A 16,591-nucleotide genomic window follows, 5' to 3' on the forward strand; every position below is an offset into this window, starting at 1 on the left:
CAGGACTCCGCAACATCATGACAGCAACATGGCACCCAGAAGCCTTGGATTAGGAGAGTCAATCATTACCATCCAGTTCACAGCCTTGACATCTTTTACTTCCAGAGCACACACACACACACACCTGTAATTCCAGCCCTCTCAGAGTCCTCCCTCCCATCCACCCAGACAGATGGTGGTCACCAACTGTCAACATCCATCACTCCATCACTCCTCCTTCTCTGGCACAGTGCAGGTCATCTCCATAGGCTGCATGGTTTGTTTCTTGTTTTATAAGACATCATCCATCATGCAGTCCTATAAAGCACACCCATACACGCTCATACACTGTGGCTGTCAGATAGTCTGCACGTCGGGACCCTGCGTTTGCACAAACCCAGTTCCTAAGCTGTAATCGTCTGGGTATTTATAGGCTGTATCATTAGTCTCCTTCTGGGCCCTTCATCATCTATTCTCATTCTCTGACACACGCACCACCTCACACACACACACACAAATCACACCACACACAGATCACACACACACACACACCAAACACATGCCCCCCCCCCCCAACACACACCATACTGGGAGAGCGTGACAGCAGAAGCCTTACATAAGGCTCAAACGAGCACAAATTGAATATTCCAAAACCCGGTGAGACGCAGCAATGCTGACGACGCGTGACACAGTCACATTAATCATCATCATCGCCCCGTAATGGAAGTCAAACAATCCGGGGCGTTCAAGGTCCATTTGTACACAACGACCTGAAGCCTCAGTCACACCACAGCCCTTATTCTGCTTCGTTTAGGAGCCAGACCTCTCTACACCGGAGCTCAAGCCCATGTCATTTCTTCTCATTAGATAAAACGTGTTCATGAGTGTTCACTGGAGTGGTGCGAGTGGATTAACACACATTCAGACACACACACACACACACACACACACACACACACACACACACACACACACACACACACACACACACACACACACACACACACACACACACACACACACACACACACACACACACACACACACACACACACACAGACACACACACACACACACACACACACAATACAGACACACATACACACAGGGTAATGCATCAGGTTAATGGGCCAATCAGTCTTGTGGCAGCAGAGATGGTGAGAACAAGCGGAGGGGCTCAGTGAACTGACACTGAGCAGTCTCGGCCACTGCGTCACAGCCAGTCAACACGGTCCTGCCAGAGCAGCCCTGGCCTGGGGCCGACATCATATCCTGTCTGTTCCCTCACCTCGGATCCTGCTCACATCTGGTGCACCAACACCGGTGCCAAGATGTTGACACCAACATCTTGTGACTGCTCTGCCAAGTTACTGCACCAGATCCACACATTTTAGGATTTCTTGCTTGCTTTCTTTTTTTTTCTCCCCAGACAAAATGAATAGATACTCATACTCACAATAAATATAGCAACGCTAATCCTACGATTTGTTCCTCCACAGGTTCATGAACAACCGTCTCAACAATGCCTAAACCCAACCCCCGACACCGGTCCTCTCACGCTCCACACCCACCACCTCCCGCCCCGTTCTACACCCCCTCCCCGTGGAACGCCCTCCAACCCCCTCTGAGGCCCCCGTCGGCCCGCCCCCAGGCCCCGCGCTCGGCCGTGTGGCTGGCTGTGGTGACCTGTTCCTGGGTGGTGCTGTTCCAGAGCCCGGGGGTCTCAGCGGGGGAGACCTGGGGCGTGGTGTCCATCTGTCCCATCCACTGCGTCTGCCGGAACCTGTCCGAGTCCCTGAGCACGCTGTGCGTCAACAAAGGTCTGCTGTTCGTGCCGCCGGACATCGACCGGAGGACGGTGGAACTGCGGCTGGCGGACAACTTCATCCTGGAGGTGGGGAAGGTGGACTTTGCCAACATGACGGGCCTGGTTGAGCTGACGCTGTCCAGGAACACCATCCACACGGTGCGGCCCATGGCGTTCGCCGACCTGGAGAGCCTCCGCTCGCTGCACCTGGACACCAACCGTCTGACGGCGGTGGGGCCGCGCGACCTGGCCGGCCTGCTCAACCTGCAGCACCTCATCATCAACAGCAACCAGCTGACCTTCGTGTCGCCGGCGGCGTTCGACGACTTCCTCCCCACGCTGGAGGACCTGGACCTGTCCTACAACAACCTGCGCAAGGTGCCCTGGGAGGCCATCCAGAGCATGGCCAGCCTGCACACGCTCAACCTCGACCACAACCTCATCGACCACGTCGCCGAGGGCTCCTTCGGGGAGCTCTACAAGCTGGCGCGCCTCGACATGACCTCCAACCGCCTGCAGACGCTGCCGCCCGACCCCCTGTTCTCCCGCTCCCAGACGGGCGTGGTCAGCCCCACCCCTTACAACGCCTTCATCAGCCTGAGCTTCGGGGGGAACCCGCTGCACTGCAACTGCGAGCTGCTCTGGCTGCGGCGGCTGGTCCGCGGAGACGACATGGAGACGTGCGCCACGCCGGCGCACCTGGCCGGCCGCTACTTCTGGTCCATCCCCGAGGAGGAGTTCACCTGTGAGCCTCCGCTCATCACCCGCCACTCCAACAAGCTGTGGGTGCTGGAGGGCCAGCGGGCCACGCTGCGGTGCCGCGCCATCGGCGACCCCGAGCCCGTCCTGCACTGGATCTCCCCCGACGACCGCATCGTGGCCAACTCCAGCCGCGTGCGCTCGTACTACAACGGCACGCTGGACGTGCTGGTGACGCGCGCTCGCGACGACGGCACATACACCTGCATCGCCATCAACGCCGCCGGCGAGGCCACGGCGCTGGTGGACCTCAAGATCATCCCCCTCCCGCACCGCGGCAACAACACGGTGCCGCTGACCCACCCCCGGGGAGACCCCGGCTCCTCCGACATCACCAGCGGGAGGGAGGGCCGACTCGGGAAGGCGGGGGGGGGAGGAGGTGTGGTGACCGTCAGGAACGCCAGCGGCGAGGGCGAGAGCGAAGAGAGGGCGGACGGCGAGAGCGGTGCCAGCGAGCGTTTGGTGGGGGTGCTGGGGGTGACCGCCACCTCGGCCCAGGTGCGCTGGCACTTGGGCCGAGCGTCCGGCCCCTACCTAGTGTGGATGTACCAGATCCAGTACAACTGCACCGCCGACGACGCTCTGGTCTACAGGTAGGCCTCACCTGGCAGACGACACAACGCTTCGTTATGGTTTTGTTTTTAATGTATTCATTTAGCCATTCTTTGATTTCTCCAAACTGACGTAAGAGGGGTCAGAGGATTTGAATGGGCAATCCCTTGATCCGTCGACAAACACTCTACCAATACCCCAGTACAGTGAACCGAACAAAACACACTACTGCAGCAACAAACAACAACAAACAGCTTTACAGCAGTGCTCTAGAGCTCCAGATCAAGAGTGATTAACACAACACGTTACCTGGCAGAGGCACCAAAGCGACTCCAGAGGTATCCCAGAGAGGGGGGGGGGGGTGTATTTATAGAGAGATGTGTGGAGAGACCGGCTAACTGGATGAGAGGGTTTCAAGGCTCAGGGGACACCAGGATGAACTCCTTTAAGGAAGCCGGGCTGCAGAGATGGGGACAGTGTCACATCCTATCCCTCTGACTGAAATGGAGATAAATAGGGAGAGAGAGAGTCTAGGGAGCGAGGAGGACTCGACTCCAAAGCCAGAGCTACGAGGGATGGTGAACAGTAATGCAGATGCAGGGGTTATGAAACACCATCTCCCGCTGCAAGACGCGTCGAGACAGATCTGTTTCGGGACGTATTAAAACATGCACACACACGCCCACACACAAAACTCAGTTCTTTTAAAATGAGCAAGAACAAACTCTCAATGTTCAATTTCCCAGCAGGGAACGCTCCCCACCTCTATCTCTCTTTCTTCGCCTCTCTCTCTCTCCAACACCGCATTGCAAATCTACAGTCGGCATCAAATAAGACATCAGAAAAAAAGCTAGCCTACATTTGTTCAAATCGACTCTCTCGCTAGCCTAGAATCTAGGCTGCGGGTGTAGACAAGCACAACCGGGGGAGGAGGTGGAGGAGGAAGGGGGGGGGCGAGGAGGCACAGGGGAGGAGATTCAGGGAAATGAATTAAGGCATTAACGTGATGCCCAGGCAGGATGCAGGCGGGAGGGAAGGAGGGAGGGCGGGTGAGGCCGGTCAGTGTTCCAAACAGCAGCCTCTGTCCTCTCCTCCCACCTCAGCACCGAGCTCCAGGTCTCCCTGCAAAGACCCGGCAGATCTACCTGAACCCACACGTCACACACAAGACGGGGCTCTTACCCCCTGGCCCTACGACAGACAACCAACACGCACCAATACAATCCCTGATTCTTCTCCAGTGACTAATGTGCGCATGGAGCGCATTTAAGATGGGGCTTCAATAGGGCTTATAATTCATAATCCCAACGGAATATTTAACAAACCCCATGGAGATAATAGCTTGCACGTCCCGAGTTAATGTTCCAAACAGAGCCTCCACTTCTCATTGTCATTAGCGAGCGCCTCTACATGGAGTAAAGCCCGCAAAGCAACAAAGCCCTGAGACACTGGGAAGTCAGGAACTCAGGGAGCTGAGCATCAAGAGGGATGAGGGAGGCAAGGCAGCGAGGCAGCAAGGGCGAAGGGAAGGTTAACTGCAAGCACGGACCATATTAGAAAGTGCTCAAGGTCTTCCTCCCAAGAGCTCGCTGGTATGCATCCGCGGTAAACACCTGGAAAATCCTGGTTCAGAGCCTTTCAGGAAAACATTTTCATTTACGTTTGTACTACACGGGATTCCCCTGAGTCAGCACCAGTAGCATCAATAAGGTCTGTCTGTCTGTTTGTCTGTCCCAGTTGATCAAAGAGGTTAGACAGTTTAAGGCTGGCAGACAGACAGTTAAAGGCCTGGCAGACAGACAGTTAAAGGCCTGGCAGACAGACAGTTAAAGGCTTGGCAAACAGACAGTTAAAGGCGATGCGTCATTGCCTTAGAGTTGTCTTGAATACCTCATCACTTGGCACGACACGTTTAAAAATAAAAAAAGACGAAAAACATTCAATAAATAAGGCGCTTGTCGAGTCTGCATTCCTGAATATCCCTCAATGCCCACTTACTACTGCCCCTCTGCTGCAAATGATTATTGACTGGGGCATCTGAACAACAGCAGAGCAGCGCCAATACCTCTACTCCATCAGTCTCCCCCTCTGGCAGCACATAATAGTCATTAGTACTCAGGAGCTGCTCTGCAGCCGATTGCATTTCACTGGATTCATCTCCTGCTCCTGTTCAGTCGAAGATATCCTGTTTCGCTGTTCAGCAAATGACTCATCACTCTCCCCTCTCTCTCTCCCGCCCTTTCCCCTCTATCTCCCTCTGTCCCCCCCCCTCCCTCCGTCGTCCCCCCTCCCTGCTCCCCTGCTAGGATCCTGCCTCCGACCAGCACCACCTTCCTGCTGAAGAACCTGGTGTCGGGGGCCGACTACAGCCTGTGTGTCCTGGCCATCTTTGACGACGGCCTGGCCTCGCTTTCCACCACCATGGTGCTGGGCTGCACGCAGTTCAGCACCAAGGAGGACTACGCCGAGTGCCGCTCGCTGCAGGCTCACTTCCTGGGCGGCACGCTGACCGTGATGGTGGGCGGCGTGATCGTGGTGACCCTGCTGGTGTTCACCGTCGCCATGATGGTGAGGCACCGCGTCTGCGGGGACTGCCAGGACGATGGCCAGTACCCCGGCGGTCACCGCGGCGGCGACGACGACGACTTCCTGGCCGCCAAAGGCGGCGTGGACGTCTACGCCCAGACCAACGGGAACGGGGGTGTGATGATGGTGGCGCTTCCCAACGGGATGTTGAGCCAGCAGGCCAAAGCCACGCCTCCCAAACCGCAGGTCAAGAGCCGCAGCCGGACTCTGCCCAAGACGGACAGGGCCGAGGCGGAGCAGGGCGGCGGCGGCGTGGAGGGCAGCGGGCTGGAGGTGGCGGTGAGGGAGAAGAAGAAATTCCCTCCCTTCACCCCCGAGAGGGAGAGACTGACGCTGTACTACACCCCAGAGAACATGTCCCACACATTGCCCAACCCCCGGGCCCACAAGGCCCTCAGGCAGCCGGGCGGACGGAAGGCGCGCCACCGCGAGGAGGGGGAGCCAGACCTGGATAAGATGCTGGGCTCCCGCTACAGTCTGGGATCAGAGACCTCTGGACACGGCGACGTGACGGACTGGAGGCCGACCCTGCGCCCCACGCGCAGCAGCTCCTTCGACGTGGGCGACATCACCGCCACGACCACCACCACCTGCTACGGCTACGCTAAGAGGCTGAGCATGATCTGGAACCGGCGGAGCCAGTCGCTGCAAGGCATGCTGGTCCAGTGCGCCTCCACGACCAGCAGCGCGGGCAGCGAGGCGCCGACACAGGGCCTCGCGCACAAGTACCTGCACGAGTACAACACCTCCAACTCCAACTCCAACTCCAACTCCAACTCCAAGGCCAACCCTGGAGGCCTGGAGGAGAGCGTCGTGTGAAGGGACGCGGGGCCGGAAAGACCCGGAAACTGAACACGATTAGAGAGGACACGTGTCCGTGTGTGTTTGGAATGACAGATGGGATATATTTGGAGGGAGGGGGGGGGGAAGAGATCTGAGAGGAGAACGTTTGGTTTGCAGGACGACGGATGGTTGCTGACGGATGGTTGCCAACGCTGCACGCATGGCACCTGATGACTCATGGAAGCAGCAGATATTTACACAGAGAACAGGTTGAAGGCGAAAACTGGACAAAGTGTGCAAGACTGTGAATGTGCTCCAAAGACTACTTTACTGGTTGTGGCCCTGAAAAACATCATTGGGGAAGGGGTAACAAGCTGAGACTTCTGTTCCAACAAGATTAAATCAAACAATTGATGGTGAATTACTACAGTAAATAAAGCAACAATCTATTCGATGCCAATGTGTCAGTCTGTGAATGCACGACTAGAGCAGGGGCCTAGTGAGTCACCACGTACACTGTGGAGATGTGTCACCGCTTGGTGAGTACGAGCAGGATGCATGCTATCTACAGTAGCAGCACTGTTTGTCTAAGAGGAGATGGAGGGAGACGAGGGGGTGGGGGAGATGGGAGAGAAAGAGGAGGGGGTAGACAGGGAGACGAGGGGGTGGGGGAGATGGGAGAGAAAGAGGAGGGGGTAGACAGGGAGACGAGGGGGTGGGGGAGATGGAGGGAGAGAAAGAGGAGGGGGTAGACAGGGAGACGAGGGGGTGGGGGAGATGGAGGGAGAGAAAGAGGAGGGGGTAGACAGGGAGACGAGACAGGACGGATGGGTAGCGGAAAGGCTAAATGATACATCTTGTGTCATATCAAACCCTTTCCAGAGGTATCTGTTCCCTCAGACTGCCTTCTGAGAGTCTAATTAGTGCGAAGCAGTGCGACACAACCGGATTCCTACTTGCACATATGGGTTAGCAGCAGTGAGGGAGAGACGCGGTGTAAGAGAGAAGTAAGGGCAGACATTTCCTTCGGTCGCCGGTGGCAAACTGCTGCCCTCGTTTGTCCAATTAAAAAAATGCTGATCTCACACTCGCGCGTACACACACCCCACACACAGCTGCATTCACTGACCAGCAGTTCAGCATCGACTGTTTGCATCACATGCCGACAAATCCAGTTAACACGAGAGATCTAGACAAGGTAAACCACCGGAACCCTCTTCACACCCTACCTGCCACCTCCCCAATCTCCCCCAACCTAATTGGTCCAGACTGGCTTGAAGCCTGTTTTACCCTATAGAGAGTTCAGTTCAAGAGACCAGTTCAAAAGGAGTTCAAGCAGTAAAATGGCTGACGGCCCCACTATCCAGCATTTGAAAACGCGGGTCCCTTCCCCGGTCTCCTTTCATTCCCCTCCTCCACCCTCCGCCTGGATGACTGGCCTCTATCCCATTCTGCAGCGGAAAGCCTCGCTTATCGCCCCACCAAGAGATTGAGGCCGGGAGGGGGAGATTTGAGGTTATTCGCCTCACTCAGATGAAAGGGCCAAGGTGATCCCACTCCCTCTCTATACCGGGGGAAAAAAAAGCGCTCAAGTAATTTACAAGGACAAGACATCCAATACTTCATACGCTGCAGATTTGTATTCTAATCACAGGATTCTCCAGCTCTCCCTCCCTCTCCCTCCCTCCCCCTCTCTCTCTCCCTCTCCATCCCTCCCTCTCTCTCTCCATCCCTCCCTCCCTCTCCCTCCCTCCCTCCCTCCCTCCCTCCCTCTCCCTCCCTACCACACACTAGCCTTCATTACGATGAGCTGTGTGGGTGTCTGCGGCACACTAAACATTTTCATCCAAACGGAACACAGCCCGTTTGTAATCTTCGACTGAATCTCTTCCTCACTGGTGTCAAACTATGTGGAGTATTACAATTCTAGTAACATTTTCTCTTGAAGGGAAGCCAAGAAAGGTATGATGGTGGCACATTATTACTTGAGCTCACTGTATCTCATAAGAGATAGAGTCAGATGGCGAGAGAGAAATACAGAGTGATGAATAGCAAGCAAACGAGGAAAAAGTGACTGAGGAAGGGAGAGACGGAAAGAGAAAGGGGTAAAGTGAGTGAAAGAGGAGGTTAAAGAGAAAGAGGTAGGTAGTGAGAAGTAGAGAAAAAGAGAGACAGAAAGAGATAATAGCTCTGACCCCCTCAAAAACACTCATTGAGTTAAATGACTCATATGAATGTTTAAGTGGCCATTAAGACTCTACTGTACACTGAGTTGGAATCCTTGTTTGTTTGGTATCCCGGCCCTACAAAGGCCTCATCTCTCTCTGGAGAGAGAGAGACGAGGGGGCCTGGTACCTGGAGTGCGACATGTGAAGTGGGGGGGGGGTGCGAGGGTGTGAGAGGAAAGGATTGAGCGGGTGAGAGTGAGGGGGCGGGGGGTGTGAGGGAGGGTGTAAGGGGTTGAAGAACAGGGATAAGTGGGTAGAAAAAAAACAGGAGGATGTGTAATGACAATAAACGTCACAGCTGTGAAATCTTTCCTACACATTCTCAACTCCCCTTTTAAATGTACATCAAAAGCTTTAAAAGCCCAAATTACTGAGGACATTTTTATATACATATATATCCGTGAATGATAGTCACGTGTTGAATGTGTTAATCGGAGCCGGAAGGGACGCAAGTACCATCATTGCCTATCCTGAGAAGGAAGCAGATCATCTGTAAGTGTCCTCCTACTCATCTCCATCCCACCACTCTCCTTTGCTGTTCACCGCTCAATAGCAGGGGTACACTTAATAACAGATTAGGGCTTCAAAGTACTCACAAGCACTACACTAGCGTGCACGTGTGTATGTGCACGCGGGCATTAAGACAGAAAGGTCAAACCTACAAACTGTATGACACAGAATTTTCCAGGAGCCAGACACAAAAGAAATGTCTCCATCGTGAGTCAGTAGCTCTGCCAGGCGGAGGAGGGAGCGAGCGAGGAAGAGAACTTCTACTCTTATTTGAACAGGTAATTAAATCTCTTGTGGCATCAAGAACTAAATAAATCAGCTATTTGAAGATGGGAGGTTCAGCTCCCCCTCCCCCCCCCCCCATCCCCCTGCTGGGAAAACAGTGTGAGAGGGGTTCAACAGAGGAGGAAGGAAGGAAGGGAAGGAGGGGTTTGACAGATGAGGGAGGGAGGAAGGGAGGAAGGGAAGGAGGGGTTCAACAGAGGAGGAAGGGAGGAAGGGAAGGAGGGGTTTGACAGATGAGGGAGGGAGGGACTGAGGCAGGAGCAGGGGGGGGAGGGAGGGAGACAGGAGTGTGGTTCAGTTAAGGGAGAGAACGATTAATTAAACATGCGCGAGGGAGACAGGGAGAAAGAGGGAGGAAGAGGAGGAGTGGATTCCCAGATTTAGAGTGGCTGAGCCACCTTGAGGTGATAACCAGCCAGCAGCCCAGTCTGTGCTGTCACAGAGGGAGCTGCTGAAAGCCATCCTGGAGGACTGCAGAGAGAAGGGCTGGGAGATTTCAACAGAGTGCTGCCGTTGCAAATCATCATGCCAACAACATACCTTGGGGGCTGCAGAGGGCAATGACCGGAGAGGGTGGACAGACTGTGATACTGAGATGGGGAGAGCAGGAAGGAGGGAGACAGAGCGAGATGAGATAAGTGAGGAGAGAGAGACAGAGAGACAGAGAGAGAGAGAGACAGAGAGAGAGAGAGAGAGAGAGAGCAGGAGAGGCCAGAAGATAATGAAGAGTGGAATGTGTTGATGAAACAGCAGGTCTTAATGATCTGATGATGACATTGGCCTTGATATTTAGACAGGCGGCACAGCGATGCACATTTGATCCATTCCACACAGAAATGCCTCTTCTTTCTGCTAAACAATGTCATACATGGGCCTAAATAGAGACCCTTTTCAGGGCTGTACCAAACTAAACTGCTTTGAGGTTTTTTACTGTCAGACAGCAACAGTCAGACAGCACCAAGCTAAACGTGATTGTCACATAGCTCTCTGATGAAAATATGTTGTTATTGACAATGCAGTTAAAACAACTTGATGTGCTTTGTCCCATACCCTCCTCCTCTTTAATCAGTCCCTCAAAAGCATGGCTTCATCTTCATCTGTCAGACTTTCAAGCTTTCACTCTCGTCACACGCAAACGATAATTAGCTTCTCGCTCCCGTTGCTACTAAATTATTGACCGTTTTCAACGCTGCCATTTAAAAAAGGACATGCGACAAGAGAGGGAGATCAAAAAGACTTCCTGCTTTTCAATAAGCGTTTGTGTTCCACCACAGCCGTGTCACGAGGGGCAGCGGCCGGCAGATAAGAGAACATCTCCTTCCCTGTTCTCCTGGAGGATGTGGAGCCCTCGGCTTCTGTGGAAGCCAGAACCAGGTCTAATCAGACCTGTGTTTTCATCAGAGGCTACTCGGATGAGAAGCCTGGACCATACGCTTCCCCTTCCTACTGTTCACTTAGCCTCTCCGCTCACCCCTTTCAGGAGCTCTCCCCCTCATCCTCGGTTATCCTCCAGCTCTCTCCCATTTCCTCTCTCCCCCTTACCCTTTGTGTCTTTCTGAAGCGCTCCTCTCCATCTCTCTCACTCTCTCTAGCTCGCCCTCCATCTCTCTCTCTCTCTCTCTCTCTCTCCAGACATGCCAATTTCAGCATTTTCCACTGTGCCACTTTCCCCTTACTAAGGATCTTGTGCTCAACTCATCTTTGACCAGCGCCACTGTAGCAGCTAAGAGTGTTATAGGGAAAGCCAAAAGTGAGCTTTTACCAAAAGGTGCACCTTAAGCACTTTTTTTAAAATGGTGGTTCACACTGAAGCCACTATATTTTCTTGATGACTGGATACATCTGGGAATCACATAAGGCCTTCATTCATCATCGTCGTCCTGTCTTCACAGGAAGGATGAGGTCGACGTGATGATGGATGTTCCATGACGCACCCATGGACCAGCACCTGTCTTGTGACGTGGTTAGGCCACCTCACCTTGACCCCGCGCACGCGGAACTCCGCCAGCGCCCGGTTCATCTTGGCGGCGGCGGCGGGCAGGTCGTTACCGCTGGCGATGACCTTGACCAGCAGGGAGTCGTAGTGTGGCGAGATGACTGCCCCTTGGAAGGCCGACGCGCTGTCCAGGCGGATACCCATGCCCTCGCCGCTACGGAAGACCTGCAGACAGAGGAGGAGAGGAGAGAGGGATGAAGGAGGAGATGGGTACTGTCCTAACGGAAGCCCACCTGTGCAGGACTCAACACACACACACACACAAACTAGACTTATCAAGTCTGGATCACAAAAGAAAGCACACTTTCTTATCTCATCCAGCAACACAAACGAGCCATAAACAGTCTTACCACTTGTCAAACACCCCAGCTCAAATGCCTGGTTCTGGGTGTTAACGTCACCCCAGTCCCAGCTGAGGCCTACCGACCCCCTCTCCACAGCCCAGCTGAGCTTTAATTAGCTCGTATCCATTAACGGTCATCATTTCCCCAACCAATTAAGATTCAAAGGCATATTTTACACCAAGGCCAATTTGATTGAGGTAATTTTTTCGATCAAAAGGACAGGACAGGACTTCCAACTCCCGTTACGAAGGGAGGGAAATGAAAAGGCTGACGTGCACCTTGGGAGGGAGGCGTTGGCACGGTTACGGGGGGAGATCAAAGAGAGAAGACAATAGAGGTCCAGAGCCCACTCCCACCCCTCAGAGCCAGCGGGGGGTCTAACTACTGCTGAACCCAGCAGCTCCTTGTTACAGTATGAGTGCTGCTGCACAGAGAGATGTCTTTTACAGGAATAGCATATACCAGAGAGAGGGGAGGGTGGAGAGACACCGATCCAGACAGAGGGAGAGAGGGGAGGGTGGAGAGAGACACCGATCCAGACAGAAGGAGAGAGGGGAGGGTGGAGAGACACCGATCCAGACAGAGGGAGAGAGGGGAGACGGAACGAGAGAGGGGAAGGAAAAGCTAGATTAATTCAGGACCACATCACAATTAATACAGCTTGCACAAATCCCAGTAAGGTCTACAATAAGGGTGAGCTTCTCATCCTACTGCCTCAAGCCCCTCTCTCCCCCGTCCATCTCCCTCCACACACAGGGATTAAAGCACAGTTAACCCTGCTCACCCTCTGTGAGAATGTGTGTGTGTGTGTGTGTGTGTGTGTGAGAGACACTACAGGGAGGACGATCTCACACGACCCCAGAACATCCAGCACGGCGAGGAATCGCATCCCAATAAACCACCCCCTGCCCACTGAGCGCGCCTTCCACACCCCTGCTGTCGTCACGCCGCGAGGCGCGGGCCGCGAGGAGCGCGTCTGATCAGCCCCCCCCACCACCGCGCTGCTACACCCCAGATAACTTTCTCACATTCCCCTCCCTAGGGTCACTTAAAGTGCAGGTTTTCATTTCGGCGAACGCCTTGACAAGAGCTTCAATCTTCCAGGCACACGGTGAGGCCTAATGGAGGTGACGCGTCTGCAGGGACGGATTGAATCTCAGCCCTCCCTGCTACGCTGACTGACATTGGCAGTTGGCAGGCCATGGAACGGCGACTTCCTGTAGTTTCGTGTGGCGAAGGTGAACAGACGTGAGAATGAAAGGATCAGGGATGACGGCTCCTGTGGTCTGAGAGAGCAGCGTTATGAGAGACAGGGAAGGAGGGGGCACAGGGAGAGACGAGAGAGACAGAGAGACACAGAGAGAGAGACACAGAGAGAGAGAGAGACAGAGAGAGAGACACAGAGAGAGAGACACAGAGAGACACAGAGAGAGAGAGACAGAGAGAGACAGAGAGAGACAGAGAGAGAGATGGAGGGACCGAGAGAGACACACACGAGAGAGACAGAGAGAGAGACAGAGAGAGAGACAGAGAGCGAGAAGGACAGAGAAAGAAGCGAGCGAGAGGCACACAGGGAACAAACACTCATTTTTGATCTAGAGTGTGACGAGTCAACCTTTGTCGCCAAGGCAACAGGGTGAATAAAGATGGCGGCCTGCCAATACATTCCCCCTCCCATCCTTTCGTTAGGCTCGACAGCTTCTTCCAAAAGTAGGTCACCCCACCTCCACTGATCCCCCCCCCCTCCCCCCTCCCCCCCCTCCCTGTCAAACGCTCCTCGGAATCTGCCCTGCACCTGGACCTCTCTAAACCCCTTCCACATATCGATTCCCAAACAGAGAAGCACGGGTGGAAAGCCCGGTCTACATCCATCCGCCCCTCCCCGCCCACCCTCACTGGCTCCAGCACTCAAGCCGGACTTCAAACGCTCACGTCAATTTGACAAGTTGAAAGGCGAGTTCGTCCACACTACAGAGAATTGGAAAAAGCATTACAGGGGCTGGGAGGCAGGTTCTGCTCTAGGGCTCTCCTGAGGAGGGCATTACACCTTGCCGCTGTGTTCAGCACGTGTTTTAGCAGCTCAGTACAACTAACGTCTAACTGCCCCCTGCCCCCCCCTGCCCCCCTCTTCCACCCCCCCCCCCCTCCCGCCGCCCCCCAACTCCTCTCCAGAAACCTTGCAATGACCCCTCTAACAAGCTACAACTAACTACCAACTTACAATGGTCAGCAAAGACCAAAGGATGGATTTACTCTACAACTTCAGTGGATTCTGTTTGGTTTCTTCCTTTTATAAATAACTTATAAACTAACGAATAATTAATGAATTACATTTGATGTGTTGATTTCCTTCTTGGTCTGACATTAACAGCAGTAACATAAATACACGGATACAAATAAATCATCTCCCGCCAAGAGTGCTTATTTCTGGAAGTTTCTGTCCACATAAAAGTTGAAAAAAATAAAAATAAATCTCTGACACCACTGCGTCCTCAGCTGCTGTTGAGAAACGAGGACATCAGGAAGAACACAGTACACACACACACACACACACTTTAGTGGACATGTTCCCGTAACATTTGCGACTTCCGAGGCAGAGGAAAGTGACATTAGCTTGAATTATTCAGGGTAGAGGCAGGAGAACACACTGTACAAACACACCGCTCTTAACAGCAGCCAACACAAGACAGTAGGAAGACGAGCGCCGGCTCCTGCAACCGTCTGACAGGAGACGGCTCCACGCCTGAGGGGGGGGGGGGGGGGGCAGGACTCAGCACCTGTCGGCCTGGTTCAGCAGCTAACGTAACTGTTAATTAGGTTTGGGCTCGGCTGTAACTTAGAGGGAACACCAGAGAGCCACGATCCCTGGAAGGAGGGAGAGAGGGCCCGGCTGGAATACGGAGAGAAAAAAAAAAATGATAAAGGTGGGTGGGTGCGTCATGCAGTCTTATTAGTGTCCATTAGAGAGTCGGGGAGGGTAGGAGGGCTGTCTGTGGGGATGAGGGATGTGAGGCCAGGCGGGGCGGCCCAGGTACAGGGGGTGTCGAGAGGACAAGAGAACACAAACCGAAAGGGGGGACATGGATACAATGCAGAGAGGAGAGTGAGAAAAACTAAAACAAACATAAGATACAAAGAAAAACACAGGAGAGGGAGGGATTGAATTTCATTCGCAAAAGGAAAAAGTCAAGCAAAGAGAGAGAAAAAAAAAATCAGGAGAAGGAGGAAGCCTGTTTAATAGTAATGCATCAGACAGCAAGAGCAAGATAGATGGGAAGACGAACAGAGAGAGAGAGGGGAGAGAGGGGGAGAGAGAGAGAGGGAGAGAGAGAAAGAGAGAGAAAGAGAGAAAGAGAGAGAGAGGGAGAGAGGGAGAGAGGGAGAGAGGGAGAGAGAGAGAGAGAGAGAGAGAGAGAGAGAGCGAGAGAGAGAGCGAGAGAGAGAGCGAGAGAGAGAGCGAGAGAGAGAGCGAGAGAGAGAGCGAGAGAGAGAGCGAGAGAGAGAGAGAGACAGAGAGGAAAGGAGAAAAACAAAGTAACAAAGAGTGTAGGAAGATAAGAGCTGGAGAGCAAAACAGAAATTGAAAATTAGAAACCGTAAAAAAAAAAAAAAAGGAGCAGAAAGGATAAGTGAAGGAGAGAAAGAGTAATAGGAATGGAGAGAATGGAAACCCAAGGACGCAGGAGCGAGGAGAGATACGAGGAGCAGCTAGGAAAATAATACCAGAGAACATGGGGAGATGGGTATGGGTTACAAAACGGCTGAGACAGTGGTATGATTTTATTACCTCCAAAATAGATACAGCCGCATAGCGATATGGGGATTTTTCATAAGGAATAGAATGTCCATCATAGTTAAAGAGGATGGGTTTTATTAGGTGCAGAACCAGAGGTGAGACAAGATGGGTAATGATATCCATTTTTACCATATCAGCAAATGGGAAATTTTCCCCCCCATTTCGGGCAGCATGTGTGGGTTTGGTTACATGACGGTGAAGATATTGAGTTTCCTCTCTACCACAGTTGGGCCTTTTCCTGTTGCGCCACGCTTGTCTAAGTGGACATTAAGAACAAGGCCACATGAAAAGGACTGGTTTTAGACACATAATGGATTTTTCTATGAGTGTCTCTTCATTAGGAGCTTGCATGCAGTCTAGCCTTCTAACTAAAAACAGGAATGGGCTGACAACTCGGAAATGGAAATCGAATCAGTTGCTACATGGCTGATTTCACAACAGTTTCTCTGAGAATCTACTGACGCACAGCTTTAACTGAACAGGTGTATGAGAGCCAAAATAGGAGAAAAATAAATAAAACAAATAAATAAAACTTCCTCCACAGCAAGAAAATCTATATTGAAGCAGCTAAGCAACTAAACTACAAAACATCTTTTTAAATCAGTAATTCCCCTATTTTCCCCCGGCATCAGCTCAGCAGCTTGAGTTCAGTCAGTAACACAGCTTACTAGGAACCAATAGAGGCCCAGACAACACCAGGACTCAGGGTCCTCAGGGGAGGGCATTGAACGTGTCTGCAGTCGGCTTTCCAGCCTCCCCCCGCGCCGATCTCCAGGCACAGAAACACGGCGAGTAAAGCCGTTCCCCGACATCCTCACGATTAGGGCAATTTATCACATTTAACGGTGGACCTACCGATTCAACAGAGCGGGGCGGAATAAACAACCGCAGTGAAACGGAGGCGAGGGTAAACAAAAACAACACCTCGGTCTGAATCCAACGCTTTTAACATAAATCTTTTCGCAA

At 53.0% G+C, this 16,591-nt stretch overlaps 2 protein-coding genes across 3 annotated transcripts in view; one reads left to right on the forward strand and one right to left on the reverse strand.

Moving 5' to 3' along the window:
• pcxa (pyruvate carboxylase a) overlaps positions 1–16,591 on the reverse strand; it is a 54,536-nt gene that overhangs the window by 18,287 nt on the left and 19,658 nt on the right. For both annotated transcript variants that reach the window (XM_084698860.1, XM_084698861.1), the window contains exon 10: positions 11,468–11,650. In XM_084698860.1, the coding sequence (XP_084554986.1) occupies positions 11,468–11,650 (183 nt within the window). The remainder of the gene's footprint in view (positions 1–11,467; positions 11,651–16,591) is intronic.
• lrfn4a (leucine rich repeat and fibronectin type III domain containing 4a) lies at positions 1,502–6,502 on the forward strand. The gene is made up of 2 exons (XM_084698862.1): positions 1,502–3,138; positions 5,404–6,502. Exons 1-2 carry the CDS (start codon positions 1,502–1,504, stop codon positions 6,500–6,502), a joined length of 2,736 nt encoding a protein of 911 aa, XP_084554988.1.

The sequence above is a fragment of the Hypomesus nipponensis genome, chromosome 5 (assembly GCF_054491055.1).
Source record: "Hypomesus nipponensis isolate SF chromosome 5, ASM5449105v1, whole genome shotgun sequence".
NCBI lineage: Eukaryota > Metazoa > Chordata > Actinopteri > Osmeriformes > Osmeridae > Hypomesus > Hypomesus nipponensis.